Consider the following 18,438-nt stretch of genomic DNA (forward strand, 5'->3'; position numbering starts at 1 on the left):
GGATGTGCATCTCCAGAGAAGCTGGGGTCCTGAAAGCTATAAGGCTGTCCTTAACCAACTCGGAAACCAAACTTAAAACACTTGAACAGAACTATTTGACCACTCAGTCCCCAATGACCCTAGCTGCGATCAGATCAGAGCTGGAAAAGTTTGAGTCACACGCCATGAGGGAGGTACAATACTTTACACGCCCTGTTGCGGCCCGCAAGTATGGGGAGGGAGACAGACCGGGTAGAACCCTGGCCAGGCTAGTGCGCGCTGAAACTGGCGGTTCGCGCATTGATAGCATCATAGATGGCAATGGTAGGCGGCACTGGTCGGATCGGTCCATACTAGACACTTTCACTAGCTTCTACGCCAATCTGTATGGTCCCCAACCAGAACACTCGGCCCAAGACCTAGACGACCTCCTTGAGAGCATCCCCATGACCCTTATCTCCCAAGACACCCGGGAAATATTGGACGCCCCATTCACCCTGGAGGAGTTAGTTCAGGTGATATCGAACCTTCCCAAAAATAAGGCGCCGGGCCCGGATGGGCTCACCTCCGAGTTCTACCAGGACCATGTGGCTATACTGGCGCCTGTGCTGCACGGGGTCTGGGCCGAATCACTTCGTTTGAATTGCCTCCCCCCCTCCCTCAGAGAAGCTTTAATAACTGTCCTCCCCAAACCTGGTAAACCCCCGGACGAATGTGGGTCTTATAGGCCCCTATCCCTTATTAATACCGACACGAAAATCTTTGCTAAGATAATTGCGGACAGGTTTCTCCCTTTCATGTCCCACATGATCCATGAGGACCAATGTGGGTTCATCCTGGGCCGATCCACAGCACTGAACATACGTCGCCTGTTTAATGTGATGTCTAGAATTGACCCGGGCGCGGACGCGGTGGCGGTCACACTAGATGCCCAGAAGGCTTTTGATATGGTCCCGTGGCAATATCTGTGGGCCGTGCTGGAGAAAATGGGTGTAGGCCCCAAAATGACCTCTTACATAAAACTATTATACACAGACCCACGAGCTAGAGTTCTTGTAAACTCTGTTCCCTCCTCTCCCACCACGCTACATAGGGGCACTCGTCAGGGATGTCCCTTCTCTCCCCTCCTGTTTGCGTTCGCTATAGAACCCATGGCGGATCATGTAAGGGGTCGACACAGCAGTAAAGGCATACGATTAATGGATGCACCAGAGATCATCTCTCTATATGCAGACGACGTGCTCCTGTATGTCAGAAATCCTTCCACATATCTGGACCCGATCATCCGGGATATCACCAAGATAGGTACGTTCTCAGGTTTCACAATCAACTACACTAAGTCCGAAATTTTCCCTCTCACTGCGGCGACCCGACGACCATCTTGCGAGTACCCTCTGCGCTGGTCCCCGGATGGGGTGAGATATCTCGGGGTACAAATATCACTAGCCAGAGCCTCTCTATTGACAGATAACTATGAGGCAACAGCCCTCCTAGTCTACTCCAAGTTCTCCAAATGGCGCAATCTACCTTTATCCCTAGCGGGCAGACTCTCTCTGATAAAGATGGTGGTGGTCCCTAAACTCCTGTATGTCTTCGCTAACGTCCTGATCTGGCCTGGGATTCAATACTTCAAGAAGCTCCATTCGGAGTGCGCACAATTCCTTTGGCATCCAGGCTCAGTCCGCAAGAAGTGGCAACACATGACGCTGCCCTATGACAAAGGGGGGTTCATGGCCCCAGACCTTCGCCTATACTGGAATGCTGCACAGGCCCATCACGCCTCTCACTGGTACACGCTCCAGGATCCGCCCATACACGTAAAACTTGAGAAACTGGCGGGAGGTGGAACCAATATAATGTCCCTGCTATTGAACCGCACATTCCAAACAGACGCTCATGCGGACCCGGTGGCTGCTACGCTTAGGGCCTGGAGGAATATCCTGGGCTCTGACCGGGAACAGCGCCCATACTACAAATGGCTTCCCCTGTGGCAGTTCCCCGGACTCCCCCCCACACACGACCCCAATCTCATACGCTACTGGGAAAACCTGGGATACCATGCCCTTGCTGACCTCTTCACTGACGGTGTTTTTATCACCCCCCAGACATGGCGCCCTGATCACTCCAATTCTTCACTCGAAAGGCTGCAGTATTATAGGCTTAGAGCTGCAGTACGGACGATGTGGCCCTCATACCCTATTGAACCCCCAGACTCTCCTGAAATACAATATATAGCAAATTCTGGAGGCGCCAAAAGCATAATTTCTAATTTGTACAAAATGCAACTGAATAACACTGCGGACAACTCTCTTAAACCACGCGAATCTTGGGTTAAGGAACTTGGAGTTGAAATCACAGACGATCTCTGGGGCAAAATGTGTACACACACGAAAGGTCTCCCTAAGCGCCAGATTCCGATGCATACAATTTAAGCTCCTCAACAGACTCTACTACACACCATATAGAGTTGCGTCATTCACTGGCACCCCGACCCCTCTGTGTCCCGAATGCAAATCATGCGAGGCAGACCATGTACACATGTTCTGGGCTTGCCCTGCCCTCAACACATTCTGGACGGCCGTGACAGAGGCACTCTCTGAAATAATAGGTTTTCCGTTGACTATGGAACCACTTGCTATACTATTTGGTACTTGGGAGGGTGAGAATGTAAAGAAAATGTCAAAATTTGTAAATGTAAGCATCATGGTGGCCAAAAGATGCATATTGCAATGCTGGAAGCGCCGCAACCCTCCCACTTTCAAGATGTGGCTGAAAGCCCTTACATGGACACAAATGTGCGAGGAGGAGTATATTGGATCTCTACCCCCGACATCTCGCCCCAAAAATGTCTGGTCGGAATTTTGTAGCCACTTAAATGGCAGAGATGTAGTGGAACTGACCTCATCTCCCCTACCAGGACAATCAGATAGGCCACAGGTGATCTAACCTCTCCCTTTGGTTTCTTTTTTTTGTTGTGCTGCTTGACGCCTTCCCGCGATGTCAGATGTTGTTAAAGTGTTATGTATGACCTAACCATGGTGTGGTGCCGACTGTACGGTTGTGATGTCTGCTCGCAGCCATGTAATTTGAACTGTGCTTGTCTTGACCTTTATGCCAATAAATAAAAGGTTAAAAAAAAAAATATGAGAGCAGAGAAGGAGTATGTGGAGTCGAAGAAGAGGTTTTGAGCCTCACAGGTGGGAGCATGAAGAGGGACAAGAGAGGACAGCCAGAGAGTGACAGGAAAAGCGGGATCAGGTGGGCCAATGAGGAGAATCTCAGTCTTACTGGCATTAAGGTAGAGATCATTGGCGGCACACCACTCCTGGGTAGCAGACAGTCAGTCAGAGATGAGAGAAGGAGAAGAGGTGGTGGAAGGGAGCCTGAAAATAAGCTGTGTGTCATCCACTTCACACTGAAAATTGGGGTAGAGAGCAGCAATGTGGTGGGCAAGAAGTGCCAGGTATTGTTTGAACAGCCAGGGATAGAGGTTAGACCCCTGGGGTACACCACAGGTAGAGATAGAGATAGAGGAGAGGAAGGACCCAAGTTGGACCTGGGAGGGTCGATCGGAGAGGAAAGAAGTCAGTCAAGACAGGGTCTGATCGGTGATACCCAGGTTATCACGGTGACGGTTGAACAGGATGGCATGGATGACCATGTCGAAGGCAGAAGAGAGATCAAGTAAGATGAGGACACAGGGGGTGTTGGAATCGAGGTTGGAGAGCAGGTCTTCACGGATGTTCAGGAGAGCAGTTTCCGTGCTTCTGGAAGCCAGACAGATGGTCATGGAAACAACCAACAGATTCAGTGTGAAGATTAAGCTGGGAGATGGCCAGCTTTTCCAGGAGTTTGCCCAGGAAAGGAGTGATGGAAATTGGGCGATAGTTAGCCAGGAAGAACGTGTCAGCAGAGGGTTTCTTAAGAAAGGGTCCACAGGGGAGTGCTTCGGGGGGGGGGCGGGAAGACTCCAGTAGCGAAGGAGTTGTTGCAGAAGTCAGCCAGAGCAGGAGCAAGGGTGTCAATGTGGTCCTTGATGGTTTTGGAGGAACAGGGGTGAACCTGTTTTGACGAGAAGGCTCTCACCCTTTCAAAATGGCAGTCAGCATTTTCACTGCCTATACCAACATCTACTGAGGCTCCAGCCTCCAACGCTGATAGGCTGCCGTGCCTATTTGCTCCCCTATTGGTCACCGGCAGGCGAAGCCGGCCCACTTTGTCCAAGGCCCACTGCAGCAAGGCCATCACCTGTTAGGTGCCTGTTTGTGCCTGTGTCTGCCGTCTGCCATACCCCTGCCCGTCACACTCCAGGTAACTTTTGACCTACACCACAGCACAACGCCCAGCTACCCCATTGCCTCCACTACGATGTTTGCCTGTGGTACTGCAGGAAATAGCATTTAAAGTGCAAAATCTGTGCGCACCGCTGGACTGTTTTGCTAAAACTGCCACTTGAATGCCTGCTGACCAAAATGTATTCAGTTTGTTTGCTATTGTCCTGATTAATGCACATTAGTGACTTGTACACCTGATTTAGCCTGAATGCTCTAAATACCAGTCGGCTTGATTCTGCCTGAATGCTCTCACTACTGCCAGTATCCCAGATTTAGCTCACAAAATCTAGGTGCTTTCTGTTGCATCCATTTCAATCGCTGTCAATTTAGACAATCGGATAGTCAATGTAACCTAGCGCGAACAATTCCCTCAGCCTTCTACCTGACTTTGAATCTAGGTGAATCCTTGCCCCCCTTAGTCAATGCATTCCAATGTGTTGTTCTAGCTGCCTATGTGACTTTTGAATCTAGGTGAATCTTTGCCCGCCTTGGTCAATGCATTTCAATGTGTTATAGCTGCCTTTGTGACTTTTAAATCTAGGTGAATCCTTGCTCCCCTTAGTCAATGCATTCCAATGTGTTCTAGCTGCCTATGTGACTTTGAATCTAGGTGAATCCTTGCCCCCCTTAGTCAATGCATTCCATTGTATTTTAGCTGTCTACGTGACTCTTGAATCTAGGTGATCCCTTGCCCCCCTTAGTCAATGCATTCCAATGTGCTCTAGCTGCCTAAATGACTTTGAATCTAGGTGAATCTTCGCCCCCCTTAGTCAGTGCAATCCAATGTGTTTTAGCTGTCCACTTCACTTTGAATCTAGGTGTATCCCTGGCCTATTCAGTCATTGCAATTTAATGTGCTTTAGCTGTCTAACTGATTCTGATACTAGGTAAGGTAAACCTTAACAACTCAGGAACCAGCTGATATTAAACACATGCCCACTGTTCGCACCTCCTCCCACTAAAATGTACCTACCAGGGTATATTCAGCACTGCTGAGAGTCATCATCCACCTTATCCACGCAACTAGTCTTCTCAGCCCCCCATTACCAGGCCTGACCAGCATGGTTACTACCCCGCCACTCACCATGCACCCCTCTACACCGTGCAAACTCTCTGCTAGAAACTCCAAACTACGCGCCAGACTCCCCAAAATATACGAGCCCAGAGCTAATTGGCCCCAGCCTTACATCCTGACCATCCCGTCCAACAAAGGCACAAACCTACCTAAGCCTACCCAAACTAATACTACTACCAAACATAAGTCTCGATCATCAACCTCTACACCTACCATGAGTAAACATACCACTTCTCCCATAAGAGGGGCTTTAATTAATGCGAGATCTATAGTACCCCACGCGACAGACATAGCAGACCTCATCTTAATGGAAGAACTAGACTTCTTAGCCATCTCTGAGACCTGGCTTCATGCAGCAGCTGGCCCAGCCCTTGCGCTAGCCACCCCTGAGAATTTCTCCATCCTCCGAGCAGACAGAATTGATTCTAGAGGCGGTGGCCTCGCTATAACCGCCAAAACCCACCTCAACCTTAAACCTGACAATACCGATCACTACTCATCCTGTGAATTGCGCACAGTCAAACTCCCCACCACCAACTCCCAAACCATCACCATCCACCTACTATACAGACCAACAGGACCACTAGGCTCCTTTGAGGAAGACCTTAACTTCATCCTCTCTATCAACTTAAAAAATACCTCTCAATGCCTCCTCTTAGGAGACTTTAACCTCGGCTACAATGACCCTAAAGACACCCAAGCGTCAGCCATTAATTACTCACTATCAGAACTAGGCTTCACCCAAAGAGTGTCCACCCCCACTCATAACAAAGGGAGAACTCTTGACTGGATAGCAGATCACAACTGCGCGATCTCCATCACCCCGCAACCTTGGTCTGACCACCACCTCCTCTCCTTCACACTCGAAGCGGCCAGCACTATCGCTAACATCTCCCTAGCCTCAGCCATCCCGACTAGAAGCAAGAAAAACATAACTGGCGAAAAACTCATCCCTCTCATTCTACCTACACTAAACCAACTCCCTGCTAACTCCAACCCCCACCATCTGGTTGAAAGTTACAACAACAGCATGCGCCTAGCCCTAGATGCCATCGCACCATTAAAGCTGAGAAAACCCAAGCCAATAAAACACCAAGCTGAGAAAACCCAAGCCAATAAAACACCTGAATACTTGGTTCACGGCCAACCTAAAAGCCCTCAGACTAGAGAAACGAAAAAAGGAACAAATTTGCAGACAAAATCCCACTGACAGCAACAAGATGATCCTCAACAAAATAGTCTCTACCTACAAAAAAGAAATCCTCCTCGCCAAACAAGAATCCTACAATCTGAGAATACTGCATGCCAAATCCAGCACTAAAGAATTGTTCACTATCCTTAAAGAGCTGGAGACCCCCATCCTGGTCCCATACACCTGCAAGAAAGACAAACAATGGTGCACCAGCATCCAAAATGCCCTTTACAATAAAGTCGCAGGCCTCCAAATCAAAATGAACAACAAGAAAGAGACCCTATTCAAGGCCAAACCTAACAACACCCCCACACGCACCATCCCTCAACACCCTCCCCCAACCCCTCCACTCGCTTCAGTTTTTCCAAAGTCTCCACACTAGAAGTGAAAAAAATCATACTCGGCCTCAAGCCTTCTAACTGCCAAGGTGACCTATGCCCACCTCAAATCATCAAAGACGCGACCAGAGACGTATCTCCATTTATCACCAAACTCATCAACGCCTCCTTCTCTTCTGGTACCATCCCCAACAACCTCAAAGAATTCTGGGTCCTCCCCCTACTAAAAAAACCCACACTCGACCCAGCCATACCCACTAACTACAGACCCATCACCACCGTCCCCTTCCTACTAAAAATCCTCGACAAGACAGCCTACCTTCAAATTCAAAAATTCCTTGAACAAAACCACCTCCTAGGAGTCTGGCAATCAGGATTTAGACCCCAACACGGCACAGAAACCGCACTCATCGACCTCAAGGCCCAAATTGACACTCTGAGAGATAATGGGAAAACTGCCTTATTGCTCCTTTTAGATCTCTCGGCAGCCTTTGATCTTGTTGATCATAAAATCCTATGTAGCCACTTAGACTCGGCGGCCCACTTTTCCCAAGAAGCTATAGGCTGGATCACATCATTCCTAAGCAATAGATCCATGCGCGTCTTCTCCACCACGGCCTCCGCTGACCCCATTCCCATCACATGCGGGGTCCCTCAGGGGTCATGTGTGTCCCCCACACTGTACAACGTGTTCACTAAGCCCCTGTTTGATGATCTCGACGGTTTGGGTATCACCTACACCAACTATGCTGATGATACCAAAATCCTCATCCCGTTGACGGGAGATTACAACACGGATTTGGCCTTGGTGAACAAGGTGTACCTCATCATCCAGGCATGGATGGCCTCCCATAGTCTATGTCTGAATGATGACAAGACCGAACTCATCATCCTGGGATAAGCCACGAACCTAAACAAACTGGACCTCAACTACTCCAGCTTCACCATTGACGGCAACCCTATAAAGGTAGCTAAGGAAGTGAAAACCCTTGGCATCTATCTCGATTCCACCCTCTCCTTCCATAAACAGGTCAGCTTCACGGCATCCACTACAGCCTACACATGCAAGCTTATACGCTGTGCCAAAACATTCCTCTCCACCCAAAGTTGCATTACTCTAGCCAGGGCTCTCATACTATCTAAACTGGACTATTGTAACTCCCTCTATCTAGGCACCAACAAACAGATTACCAATAAAATCCAGATCCTACAGAACAATGCTCTTAGAGCAGCGCTTAGCTTCCCTAAAAGAGAACACATCTCAAATACTAGGAGAACCCACAACTGGCTCACTACCTGGGACAAAATTCTGCTGAAGGTAGCCTCCCTCACCCACAAATGCCTTAACAACGCAGCTCCCCGTTATCTTTCAGACAGAATAACCAGATACACGCCCAACAGACACACCAGAAATAGCCATGCTAACCTGCTCGCTGTTCCCAGATTCAAACGCACGAAAATGGGCGGCAACAAATTCCAGGTAAAAGCAGCCCAACACTGGAACTCACTATCACCCTCCATCAGAGCACCTCAAACCTACCACCAATTTAGGCGTAACTACATCCAGTGGCTTGAGAACAAAGACCAATAATGACAGCCAATAATGACACCCTGCAACTACTACAAATGTGTTCAACCTGTAACTATGTCGTAATGTTACTCTGTATCCTTGTAACTGCTTCTACTCACTGTAACTGCATCTACTTACTATGCATAATAATGTAAATAATGTACACTATTGTAACTAAGTTGAGAATATTCTTGTAATACTTGCACCCTCATACCTTCTGGTCCGGTGCGCCATATAAATACATAAACAAACTTTCATATATCAGACTGGTCTAGAAACCTTGTCAGGGGAGAACAGGGGAAAGGCAGAGAAGGAGGGAGGAGAGGTGGCCGAAGAAGGCCAGGGGAAGAGCAGGAAGTGGAGGGAGGAGGGGGAGAGGAAGAGAGGACAGGACGTCGTGAGTTTTAGAGATGAAATGAGAAGCCAGGGCCATGGAGAGAGCCTGGGAGGGGACAGGAGAGGTAGAACCTGCAGCAGGATTGGCCAGCTCGTTGCAGATTTTAAAGAGTTCGGCCGAGTTATTAGATGCTGCAGAGACGCAGACCTGGATGTGGGCTCTCTTGGTGCCGACAGAGAGCCGGTATTGCCTTTGGAGCAGGCAGCAGGCCAATTTGTCAGAGGATGTACCGGAAGCACACCATTTCCTCTCAGCCACCCTGCACTTACGTTTAAGGGTGATGAGGTCTGAGTTGTACCAGGAGTTGCACTTGGCTTTGGGCTTCAAGCGGATCCTCATGACAGTGGCAAGAACATCAAGAGTATCCGATATAGCAGAGTGAAGCATGGAAAGAGCGGGGGGAGAAAGTGGCGGCGAAAGCCTCAACTGACACACGCTTCATGGGTCGGATAACCGAGAAGGTAGCTGGCAGTGCTGGAGTTGGCTTGGCCTGAGGGGTAGAGAGGGTGAGCTGGGAGGAAAGGAGAAAGGGATCAATGCAGGAGGGAGGAGTGGTGAGCGGGATAGAAAGGGGAAGGTCTCAAGAGATCAGAACCTCCACAGAGTGTGCCCTGCATGAGTGAGTCGGGCCAGAGGGGAGAATAGAGAGTGAGAGAGAGTCGCACAGGTCGCAAAAGAGTCCAGAGGAAGGACAGGAAGCATACAGGTAGATGTTAAAGTCTCCAAGAAGAAGGAGTTGAGTGGTCGAGACCAGGAGGGAAGAGGAGAGGTCCGCCCACTCAGAGAGGAAGGAGGAGATCTGAACAGGTGACCCATAGATGGAAGCCACAGTAAGGGACTGGCTAGAAGAGAGAGAGAGCCTGCAGAGGAGGCGTTCAAAAGAGGAGTAGGCCTGAATAAGAGGCAGGCATCCACTCAGGGAAGATCAGCGCTACACCCCCTCCGAAGCGGTTGGATCTGGGTGCGGAGAGCATATTGTAGCCATCAGGGAGGAGAGTGTCAAAGATCGTGACAGAGCTGGCCGTGAACCAGGAGTATTTGACAGCTGAGCGACAGTTGGGAATAGCAATATGGAGAAGGTTGCCGCCCTTGAAAGACTTCTGGGGAGGGGTACAAATCAGAGGTACGCCCTTCAGAGGTGTAGAACAAGCCAGAGGGGGGGCAGAAGTGGAAGGAGGAGAGGGCAAGGTAGCCAAGGAGAAGACAGCGGGGGGAGGCAAGGAAGCCGCGGGGAAGAGAGAGTACAGCAGGAGAGGAAGGGAAATTGATGAGGCGCGGGAAGCGTCTATCAAAGAGGAGAAGGTTGGCCTGAGAGCCTTCGACCAAGACAATACCATTCAGGTAAACATTAATGATGAGTGGAAGTGGGCCAGGAGGGCCTCCCACTGGGTGCCACCATTAATGGGAGAAGAAGAGAAAGGAGAAAGCACAGAGACCATATTAAGAGTCCATAGGTGTGGCGAGGGAACGTCAAAAAGGATGTCTGTGAGGGTTTGCCTGGAGGAGGCACTGGTATAGGTGTCAGCGATAGGGAGGCCTGGGTTGAAGACCAGGATGTTCTTTTTAAACTTCTTCCTACCAGATTTAGTGAGTGCATCTTGGCTGACCCAATACCACTAATTTAAACTATGGCAGGTTACCTGAAAAATCGTCAGGAAGAAACCAAAAACCTTTTTACCAAAAGAGGGGACATGACACATGGCTTCTCAAACCTTGGGAAGAGACAAGAAGATTTACGTACAAAATTTATACGGTTGGAAAGAATGTCTAATAAAAGAAATTGACAAATATTGGGAGAAGGTCTCTCTTGAGAACTATGTTCAAAATGATCAAGTCCCATGGGATCTTCGTATTCTTATATTGCCCAACTTCAATAATGATGAGGACAAAGACTTAGCTGAAGCCTGGGAGGCAAACCTGAGCAACAGTTCCATGAAGATGTTAGACCTACTGATTGAACACTCTACACGTGAACATAAAAGAGCAGTGGAAGGGATAGAAATGATAAAAAAAGAAATCACAGAGATGAAATCAAGTCAAACATCCAAGCAGAAGAACTATGAGAAAATGTATGCTATCTTACAGATATATCAAGACGAAGTGAAAATAAGAAAATTAAGGAAAAGCTATCATGATGATCGAGACTACAAGGAAGATAGGGTTTATACCTTCCAGGCCAAATATGATACTAACACAAAACCTTCATCAAGAAATACCACACCTAACACATAATCAGCAAGCTCAGATGAGGAATCTGACCCAGATAATCAGGATGTGGCAGTCGCCAAAGCCAATGAAGACAAAGGATACATGAACCAAATATAAGAAAGGCAATAGAGGGACCATGCAAAAAACGGTCCGTTTTCAACTACCCACAACTGTTAGGCAGAAACCTGTGCAGTTCCCTTGGGGACCACTGCAAAAAGTTTAAGACTACAGGAGTTAGCAGTAAACCCAATTGGTAGCAGTCTGCACCACCCAGATTTACCTGGTAGCTGTGGCTGAGCAGTCAGACTTCTCTCAAGAAGAGTTAGGCACTATACAGAGCATACACAATAGGGCAGGTACACACAGTAGAACAAGCAAACACTGACCAGAGCTTTGGTGTAAAAGATATATAATTATTTATTTAAAATCACATCTAAGAAAACACACTAGCACTAATCTCAAGCAAGTTCAAAAACACAGTTACTAAAGTATATGCACTCCCTTAGAAGAATATTAGACAAGTCTTAAGTAAAGCCCCACTTATTTTCAGACAGCGGTGAGCGCTTAACGCAGATGGCACTCTAATAATTCGGTTTAAAAGGGAGAGAAAGGCAGAGCATAAATTGAAACAGATCCAAACACTTTCAAAAGAACACAGCAAGAGAGGAAGGCAAAATCAAACCGTGAAGTTAGAGTTCAGAAAGCCGGATCCACTTTAAGAGGATCAGAACGAAATGCGTCCAAGGTCACACGGTTGAAAAGTGCACAAAAGTCTCGAAAAGGTTCAGAAAGAAGTTGGACCAACAGAAAGGGACCAGTTAGATGGTCAAGAGGCCAGCCCAGTTTAGAAGGTTAAGGATTTCCTGTCACCTTGTAGCAATCTATAGCAAGGGAGGCCAGGCGGACACAGTACCTTGAAATGGTGAGAACACTCCAGCGGGGGCAGTTGTTCCTGGCAGCGGTTGCGAGTAGGTGCTTCGTCCGGCAGAAGAGAAGATCTCGTCGGGGAGGAAAGCAGGGGGTCGTTGTACTGCCAGGGAAGAAACCAGCCGCATAGTTTCTCGATTCAAAGGAGTGGTCCTTTTATTCGCGGTTCAGTGGTAAGTGGCTATCCGGTTGCCGGGGTGCTTGGCACGGGCAATTCGACCACTAGACGTCCTGGTAGGTGAAAAGGAAAGCGAACTGGTTGTCCCCACCAGCTCAAGGGGAAGAGACTCTCCGGCAAGAAGATCTCCTCTGTCGTCGGGAAGTGGTGAGACGGTTCAGCAGGGCTCCACCGGTGGTGTCGTCGTTGCAGGTCGGCTCAGCTTCTCCCTCTTCGGATTTTCAGGTCCTGTGGCGACTTCTGAAGTTCCAGTCCCAAAAGCCCTGCTTTTATGCAAGAAACCCCCATTCATTCAGCCTAGCTGTCAATCAAACATGCTAAGTGGTGAGCCGGCACTCACCACTTGGGCCAATCACACAAGAGTGCGACTTGAGTTGCCAAGGCAACTCAGTCCAGGGTGTCTAAACCCCCTCCCACAGCCCCTGTGGTACCCAGACAGAGTGGTACCACTTTTGGAGGCTTCTGTGGAGAAGCCCGCCAAAAAGTGGAACAAAGGGCTTGACTTGGGTTGGAGTAACAGAAGAGAACACAAACGCCATTTTAGAATCGAGTTCTGGCAAAAAATACCAACTGGTGAATTAATATTAAATAAATAACCCAGCGGTATGTTCGAGGCTATAGGAATTAAATAATTAAAGTTGGTAGCCTTGAACATTGGGAAAATCCCATTGATATATATTTGCGGTCGAATATAAAAAGTAGTATCCACTGCCACCAGCCAAAACTCGATCAGGGGGGACGGAGACGTGCCCCCTCAAATAACAGACCCCAGGGCAATCGAATTGCCCCGACCAGTGCGTCCACAATATGATGGTTTGTACTGGTTTCTGTTGATAATTTGGAACTAGTAAAGCCAATGGTGACTTTACATGCACTGGGAGACAGTAGTCAGTCCCAGGGTATGGAGTCTATGGTGGGGTGTCACTGCACTGAGGGTGCTGTGTAACACACATAGTAAAAACACATGAGACCCTATGGAGTGAAAGACCCCATAGCCCATAAAACACATTAACAGTCAAAGGAACCCCTCAAATCATGTCCAAGAGTGTGAGGAAAAGAGACTCACTCTTGGAAAGAGAAAAAAACAAACTCCAGAAATCCAGCAAAGCTGCTGGGGGACTCACTAGGTTAGGAAATTCAGCCTAAACAGAGAATTCTCCCTAACAACAACCAGCACTACACCCAGTCCAACGCAAGAAGGAGAGGAAGGAGGGGGGAAAGAAAATGAAACCACAATCTTCTATTGTATGGAAATTCTTCAGGGGTTTAGTAGTGTAGAGGTCTTGTGGGTATAATACTTCTTAACAATTGTTGAATGGCGGAGTCTTGTACCTTGAATTTCACGCTATTGACAATTATTTGGTCATTCAGGGCAGGATTGTAGCAACATAATTTCCCTCACGGAGACTTGAGTCATCCGAGGAAAGTCTTTGTTAACAGCTTTGATGTAATCAAGAACAAGGAACAGGTTCCCAGGCATAGACTAGTAGGATCACCGGCCTTAACAGGTATGCGTCTTTAGCAAGTCCATCTTTAGGAATAGTATCCTGGAATAAGACAGAAACATTATCTCAGTTGTTTCTGCTTCACTTGATACTATAAATGATCCTTTCTCTAGGGCTTGACTCAACTGTAGTCTCACAAGCGCAAAATTATTGTAATCGGTATTCACATCGCACGCTGTCTCTAGTACATGCCGGTAATTCAGTTACCGCCACTTTTTTGGGCTGCCACAGAATTACTGGCACTTTTACTTCACCACCAAACTCATGACGCACTTTGTACATTAAAACAATTTGATTTGCTTCATGAACACAGCAGCTGCCTGTGTGTATACAATTGTGCCAATGAAAATTCAATCAAGCCCATTGTCAAAAGAACAAACAACCTAACAATACGTATAAATACATAGAAAAACGGACCACACAAATCACATTACCCACATTTGGGTATGATTCAGTGATCCTTTTCCTTTTTTTAAAACTATGTACAAATTAAAGCCACACCAAAGAACAATGAAAGCAGTGCATGGCAGCACGGTCTGTGTATGTGCTTGACGCAAAATAAAATATGTAACATTTCAAACCCAAAAGAAATACATGTCTGTGTAGCATAAGAGTGTAAGCAATTCACTGTATTTAAAGTATAACTTTATTAAAAAATGCAGAAACTGGTACTTACCATTTGTTTGCATAGAAGGTGCAAGATTTCAGAAAGTAGAACACCACCTCTTCCCACAGGAAGCAAAGGTTTGCTAAATTCCCTACAAAGCGAGAGGAGAGAAACTTAAATCAGTGAGTTGGGTACTCTTACGGATTAGCTGCTCCCAAACAGATTGAGCACTTAAAACAATATCCAGGTACATAATGTGATATAACAGTGTCCCACAGAGAGAATAAATATATATATTCTAAAATCCAGCTTTAAAGTGCTGAGATATTGAATATTTTATGGTACAAGGACTGAATAAATGTAAAGCCAAGAACTGGTGGAGGTGATGAAGTTGTAGAGAGAAGAACGAGCACAGAAAAGATAAATAGGCATTGGAATGAAGTAGGAAAAGAATGACTTTGGAGGGGACACTGAACAAGCAATCACTGTGTGTCCGAAAATCCTTTAAAAAATTAAAGGTAAAACCGAAGCAGTCCGATAGAACACTGTCAGGATAACATCTGACAAAAGCAACATTTAATAGCTATTTTGGGAGTGCTGTTAGTCGTAAAGATGATAGGATACAATGTTGACATGTAAAGAAAAGTGTGTGAAGGCATTGAATAATATAAAGCATCAAAAGAAGCAAAATCATGCAAATTAAACAGAAAGAATGACAGCCGAAAGACTATTCAGCTAGCTAAGCTGCATGAGGAGGGAGATTCTATGGCCATTCATACAGAGAATGTTTGCTAATGATAGTGTTGCTTGGCGAGTACCATGACAAAAATGTCCCCATCCTGACCTTTATGGTGGCTAGTGTTGTAGCCAAGGGGGCCAGGTGCTATGGGATGCTGGATTCAGGGTAACGAGAGGAGGATCCTATGGCTACCCCCAACATGCCACATAGAGGAGCAGTGGCTTGTCACAGGAAGTCACTGGGTAGAAATGTTCTTTTAAGCAATATAAATGCAAGCCTTTTTGAAGGTACAATTCCCAAAGAAATGGCCCAGAAAGTCGTAAGCAGTCCAAGAACACAAACATATACATCTAGGCAAACCAAAGGTCCCACGAGGTGTATGCATGGGATTGGCGAAAAAGTGAGCAAGAGCATTCTCCTGCTGGCACAGTTACCTGTCAGGGACAAGTGGCACTGGGGCACAGAGTCCTGAACTGAACGGTGTCAAGGCAGGGATACGAAGGAGAGGGCCAGCGAGAAAGATCTGCAGCACGACGGGACACCGATCAACTCTGAATCCAAGATGGCGTCTCCGTGATTAAGCTCTCGTCCTTCGGGTCAGGACCGTGAAGCAAAGCAGAATTAAACATACAAGAGGAATTTGTAGTGCGTGTTATATTCAGCCAATTGTCATACAACGGATTGTGCCGGTGCTGCGCAACGTATTTCTTCGCTGCTCCAAGAATGAAAAATTCAGACTGACTGAAAAGGTAGATGAAAAATGGGGAAGAAGACCAACGTGACACCCTGAGTAGGTGCACAGGATGTTGCCGGGTCAGCTCTCAATGCCATCTGGTGGCTTCCTTTGAACAATGCGTTTTGAGGACAATGCACACTGAGAAACCTGAAGGTATCTCACCCACTAGTCCCCAGGGATCTGTCATCCAGGTGGCCAGGACACGGCCATCGCTTTTAGATCCAGTTCCTGGGTTTGGACCAGTGTGGGAGGATCGCCTGGATGGGGGGGAAGGGAGGAAGAGTCTTTGGGCAGTGGGAGTACAACACTGGATGGTGAGGCGCGGTATCCCCTTCCCTGCATACCTGACATGTCCCAATGCAATGGTCCGGCAAAGTCAAGCAATTACGATCATTACACATAGCGACTTCATCACACTTCCCCACACCGATAAAAGGCAGAGCACGAAAGTACACTCTGAGCAAGGCAAAGCACATGAGGAAGCAGCAGTTCCAAGATGGCAGTTTAATACAAGGAGAAAGACGGCAAGACCAGAAAGGGTTGCAAGGAGGGAAGTGCCCTTGACTTTTTCGAACTGCTGAACCTTGGATAGTAAGAAACCTAAGACCAGTGACTAAAGCCGAAGAAACCTGCATTGTGTGTCGGAGGTACCCAGGGCTCTCCCACATCGATAATTAAGGCGGGGAGGAACGGTTGCTGCTGTGGTACTGTCCTTGGCTCCTACAACAAATCAGTGCCAGTAAAGACAGCACAGCTGGTGAGTCGGAGAGACTGATACCAGACCAGCCTGTGTAAGAACCAAGGCTGCAAGCAGCAACATTGTATTAAGAGATCTAAAGAGAGCAGCGTGTGAAACGTATTTGACAAGCAGCGCAAATATATTTGAAACCCAGAGGAGTGATTGAACTTTGGAGGCCCAGAAAGATACTGTAGGCAGAGTGGTCCATCACCATGTGGGCGCTCAATCGAAGGTCTCTGCTGCGTATCCAACTAATTGGCAATTGTGAAAAAGGAATTTTGAGATCGAAGTGGCCCTGCAACGGGTCAAGCTGAACCCTATGCACTTTCAAAGTGTTCGATAGTTTGATGTGAACTGAAATTGGTCCAAGCCCGGCTGAGGGAGACTAATTGTGTAAAGAGGAAGGATCTGAGTGGGATCTGGTGTGAACCGTGAGTCACCAGAGAAAGAATACTCTCAGGACATTGTAAAGGGAGATCTGAGCCGGCTGAGGAGGATCCAGGGTGAAGAGTGAATCATCCGAATTGAATACTTGTGAGGGGAAAATAACTGTTTGTTTTGATACATCAGGCCGTCTGAATCAAGAGCCTTTGATAAGTAAAGAGACTTGGGCACAGAAGGCCCTGATGCAGGTAATGGAACGGTATCTTTGTGCCGAAAAGGCCAGTGTGTGTGCTTTGCTCGAGTGAATTACCTTGTCCTGTGCTGAAAACATGGGGAAGGGAGGTCAACGGCCTGAACATCCTGACAAATAGTTTTCTGAACACTTCTTTCTTTTTCATGAACACTATCCCACATTATTTGTATTTAGCAATAAGGATTGGCAAACCTTTTTTTGAGTATAGGCCCTTTTATTTTGACGAGACTCCACTAGGACTGCATTATTATTATTTGATGGTCGCAGCTTGCTCCCATCAGTAGATTTAGGATTAGATAGGAGTTTATCAAAGCCTTGTTGAAATTCAATAAACACCCTTGAAATGTGGTCACTTGTGTCTGCCTTACTGTTGGTACCAATCCTTCATCACATGTGGTGTCAGCAGTGGGATGTGACTCAATTGAAACAAATTGGGGAACCCTACAATTCCAGAAGCATAGTCATAGAGCCTGCAACCTCTCTATTGCCATGAAAGAATCAATAGGCTTTGATATCTGCACCGGTAGAGAGACTACTACCCCTCCTGGTAAAAGAGAAATTATTCCCACAGACTTAGTTTTGATAGCCCCTCTTGGGTGTTATACAAGATTGGCCCCAGAATCTGGCCTGGCTTGGAAGTCCGGTATAGACGTTCTAGCAGGCGTCATCGATACCAACTTCCAGGGAGACAAAGGTTCTCTTACAGAACCATGGTGAAATTCCATTTGAAATACATTGTGGGGACAATATTACCCAAGGGAGTCTATTTCCTTGTTTTAAAGAAACTGAACCAGAAGAAACGGATAGAGGTACCTTAGGGTTTGGGGAAGCTGATGAACCATCTAACACTGAAGAGAAAAAGGGGGAAGAGCTTACCATCTATCCCGACCTGGCCTTTGACCAGCGAAATGACGCAGCCCTCGCTGAGGCTTTCTTAAAAGCAATTTCAAAAGGAGAAGGTTCAGAGAAGGGAAGTCCTTTTTTCTTCTTAAAGCAAGGATTGCTATATAGAAAATAAACATCCACAGAAGGCTTAAAGGAATAGTGCGCTCAAAAATATTATTGTCCCGAGGGTTCGGGCATGTGTTCTTAAGCATACGTTGATCGATCGTACAAACATTTCCTATGCACCTTACCGTAGTTTTCCTCTTTTTTTCAAATGTGAAAGCAGGCAGCAGGGTGCGGCCACCTTGTGCTAATCTTATACGTTGCAGCATTGCCCTAAGGTGAACTGCCCTGGCGGCACTAAATCGTATCCCCCACCCCTGAGGCTGACC

The 18,438-nt window shown here is 47.2% G+C and overlaps 1 protein-coding gene across 12 annotated transcripts in view; it reads right to left on the reverse strand.

Moving 5' to 3' along the window:
• Window positions 1-18,438, reverse strand: part of EIF4G3 (eukaryotic translation initiation factor 4 gamma 3) — a 4,880,525-nt gene that overhangs the window by 393,829 nt on the left and 4,468,258 nt on the right. For all 12 annotated transcript variants that reach the window (XM_069610350.1, XM_069610349.1, XM_069610345.1 and 9 more), the window contains one exon: window positions 14,380-14,461. In XM_069610350.1, the coding sequence (XP_069466451.1) occupies window positions 14,380-14,461 (82 nt within the window). The remainder of the gene's footprint in view (window positions 1-14,379; window positions 14,462-18,438) is intronic.

This window comes from Ambystoma mexicanum, chromosome 8 (genome assembly GCF_040938575.1).
Source record: "Ambystoma mexicanum isolate Mex_15411 chromosome 8, UKY_AmexF1_1, whole genome shotgun sequence".
Taxonomy (NCBI): Eukaryota; Metazoa; Chordata; class Amphibia; order Caudata; family Ambystomatidae; genus Ambystoma; species Ambystoma mexicanum.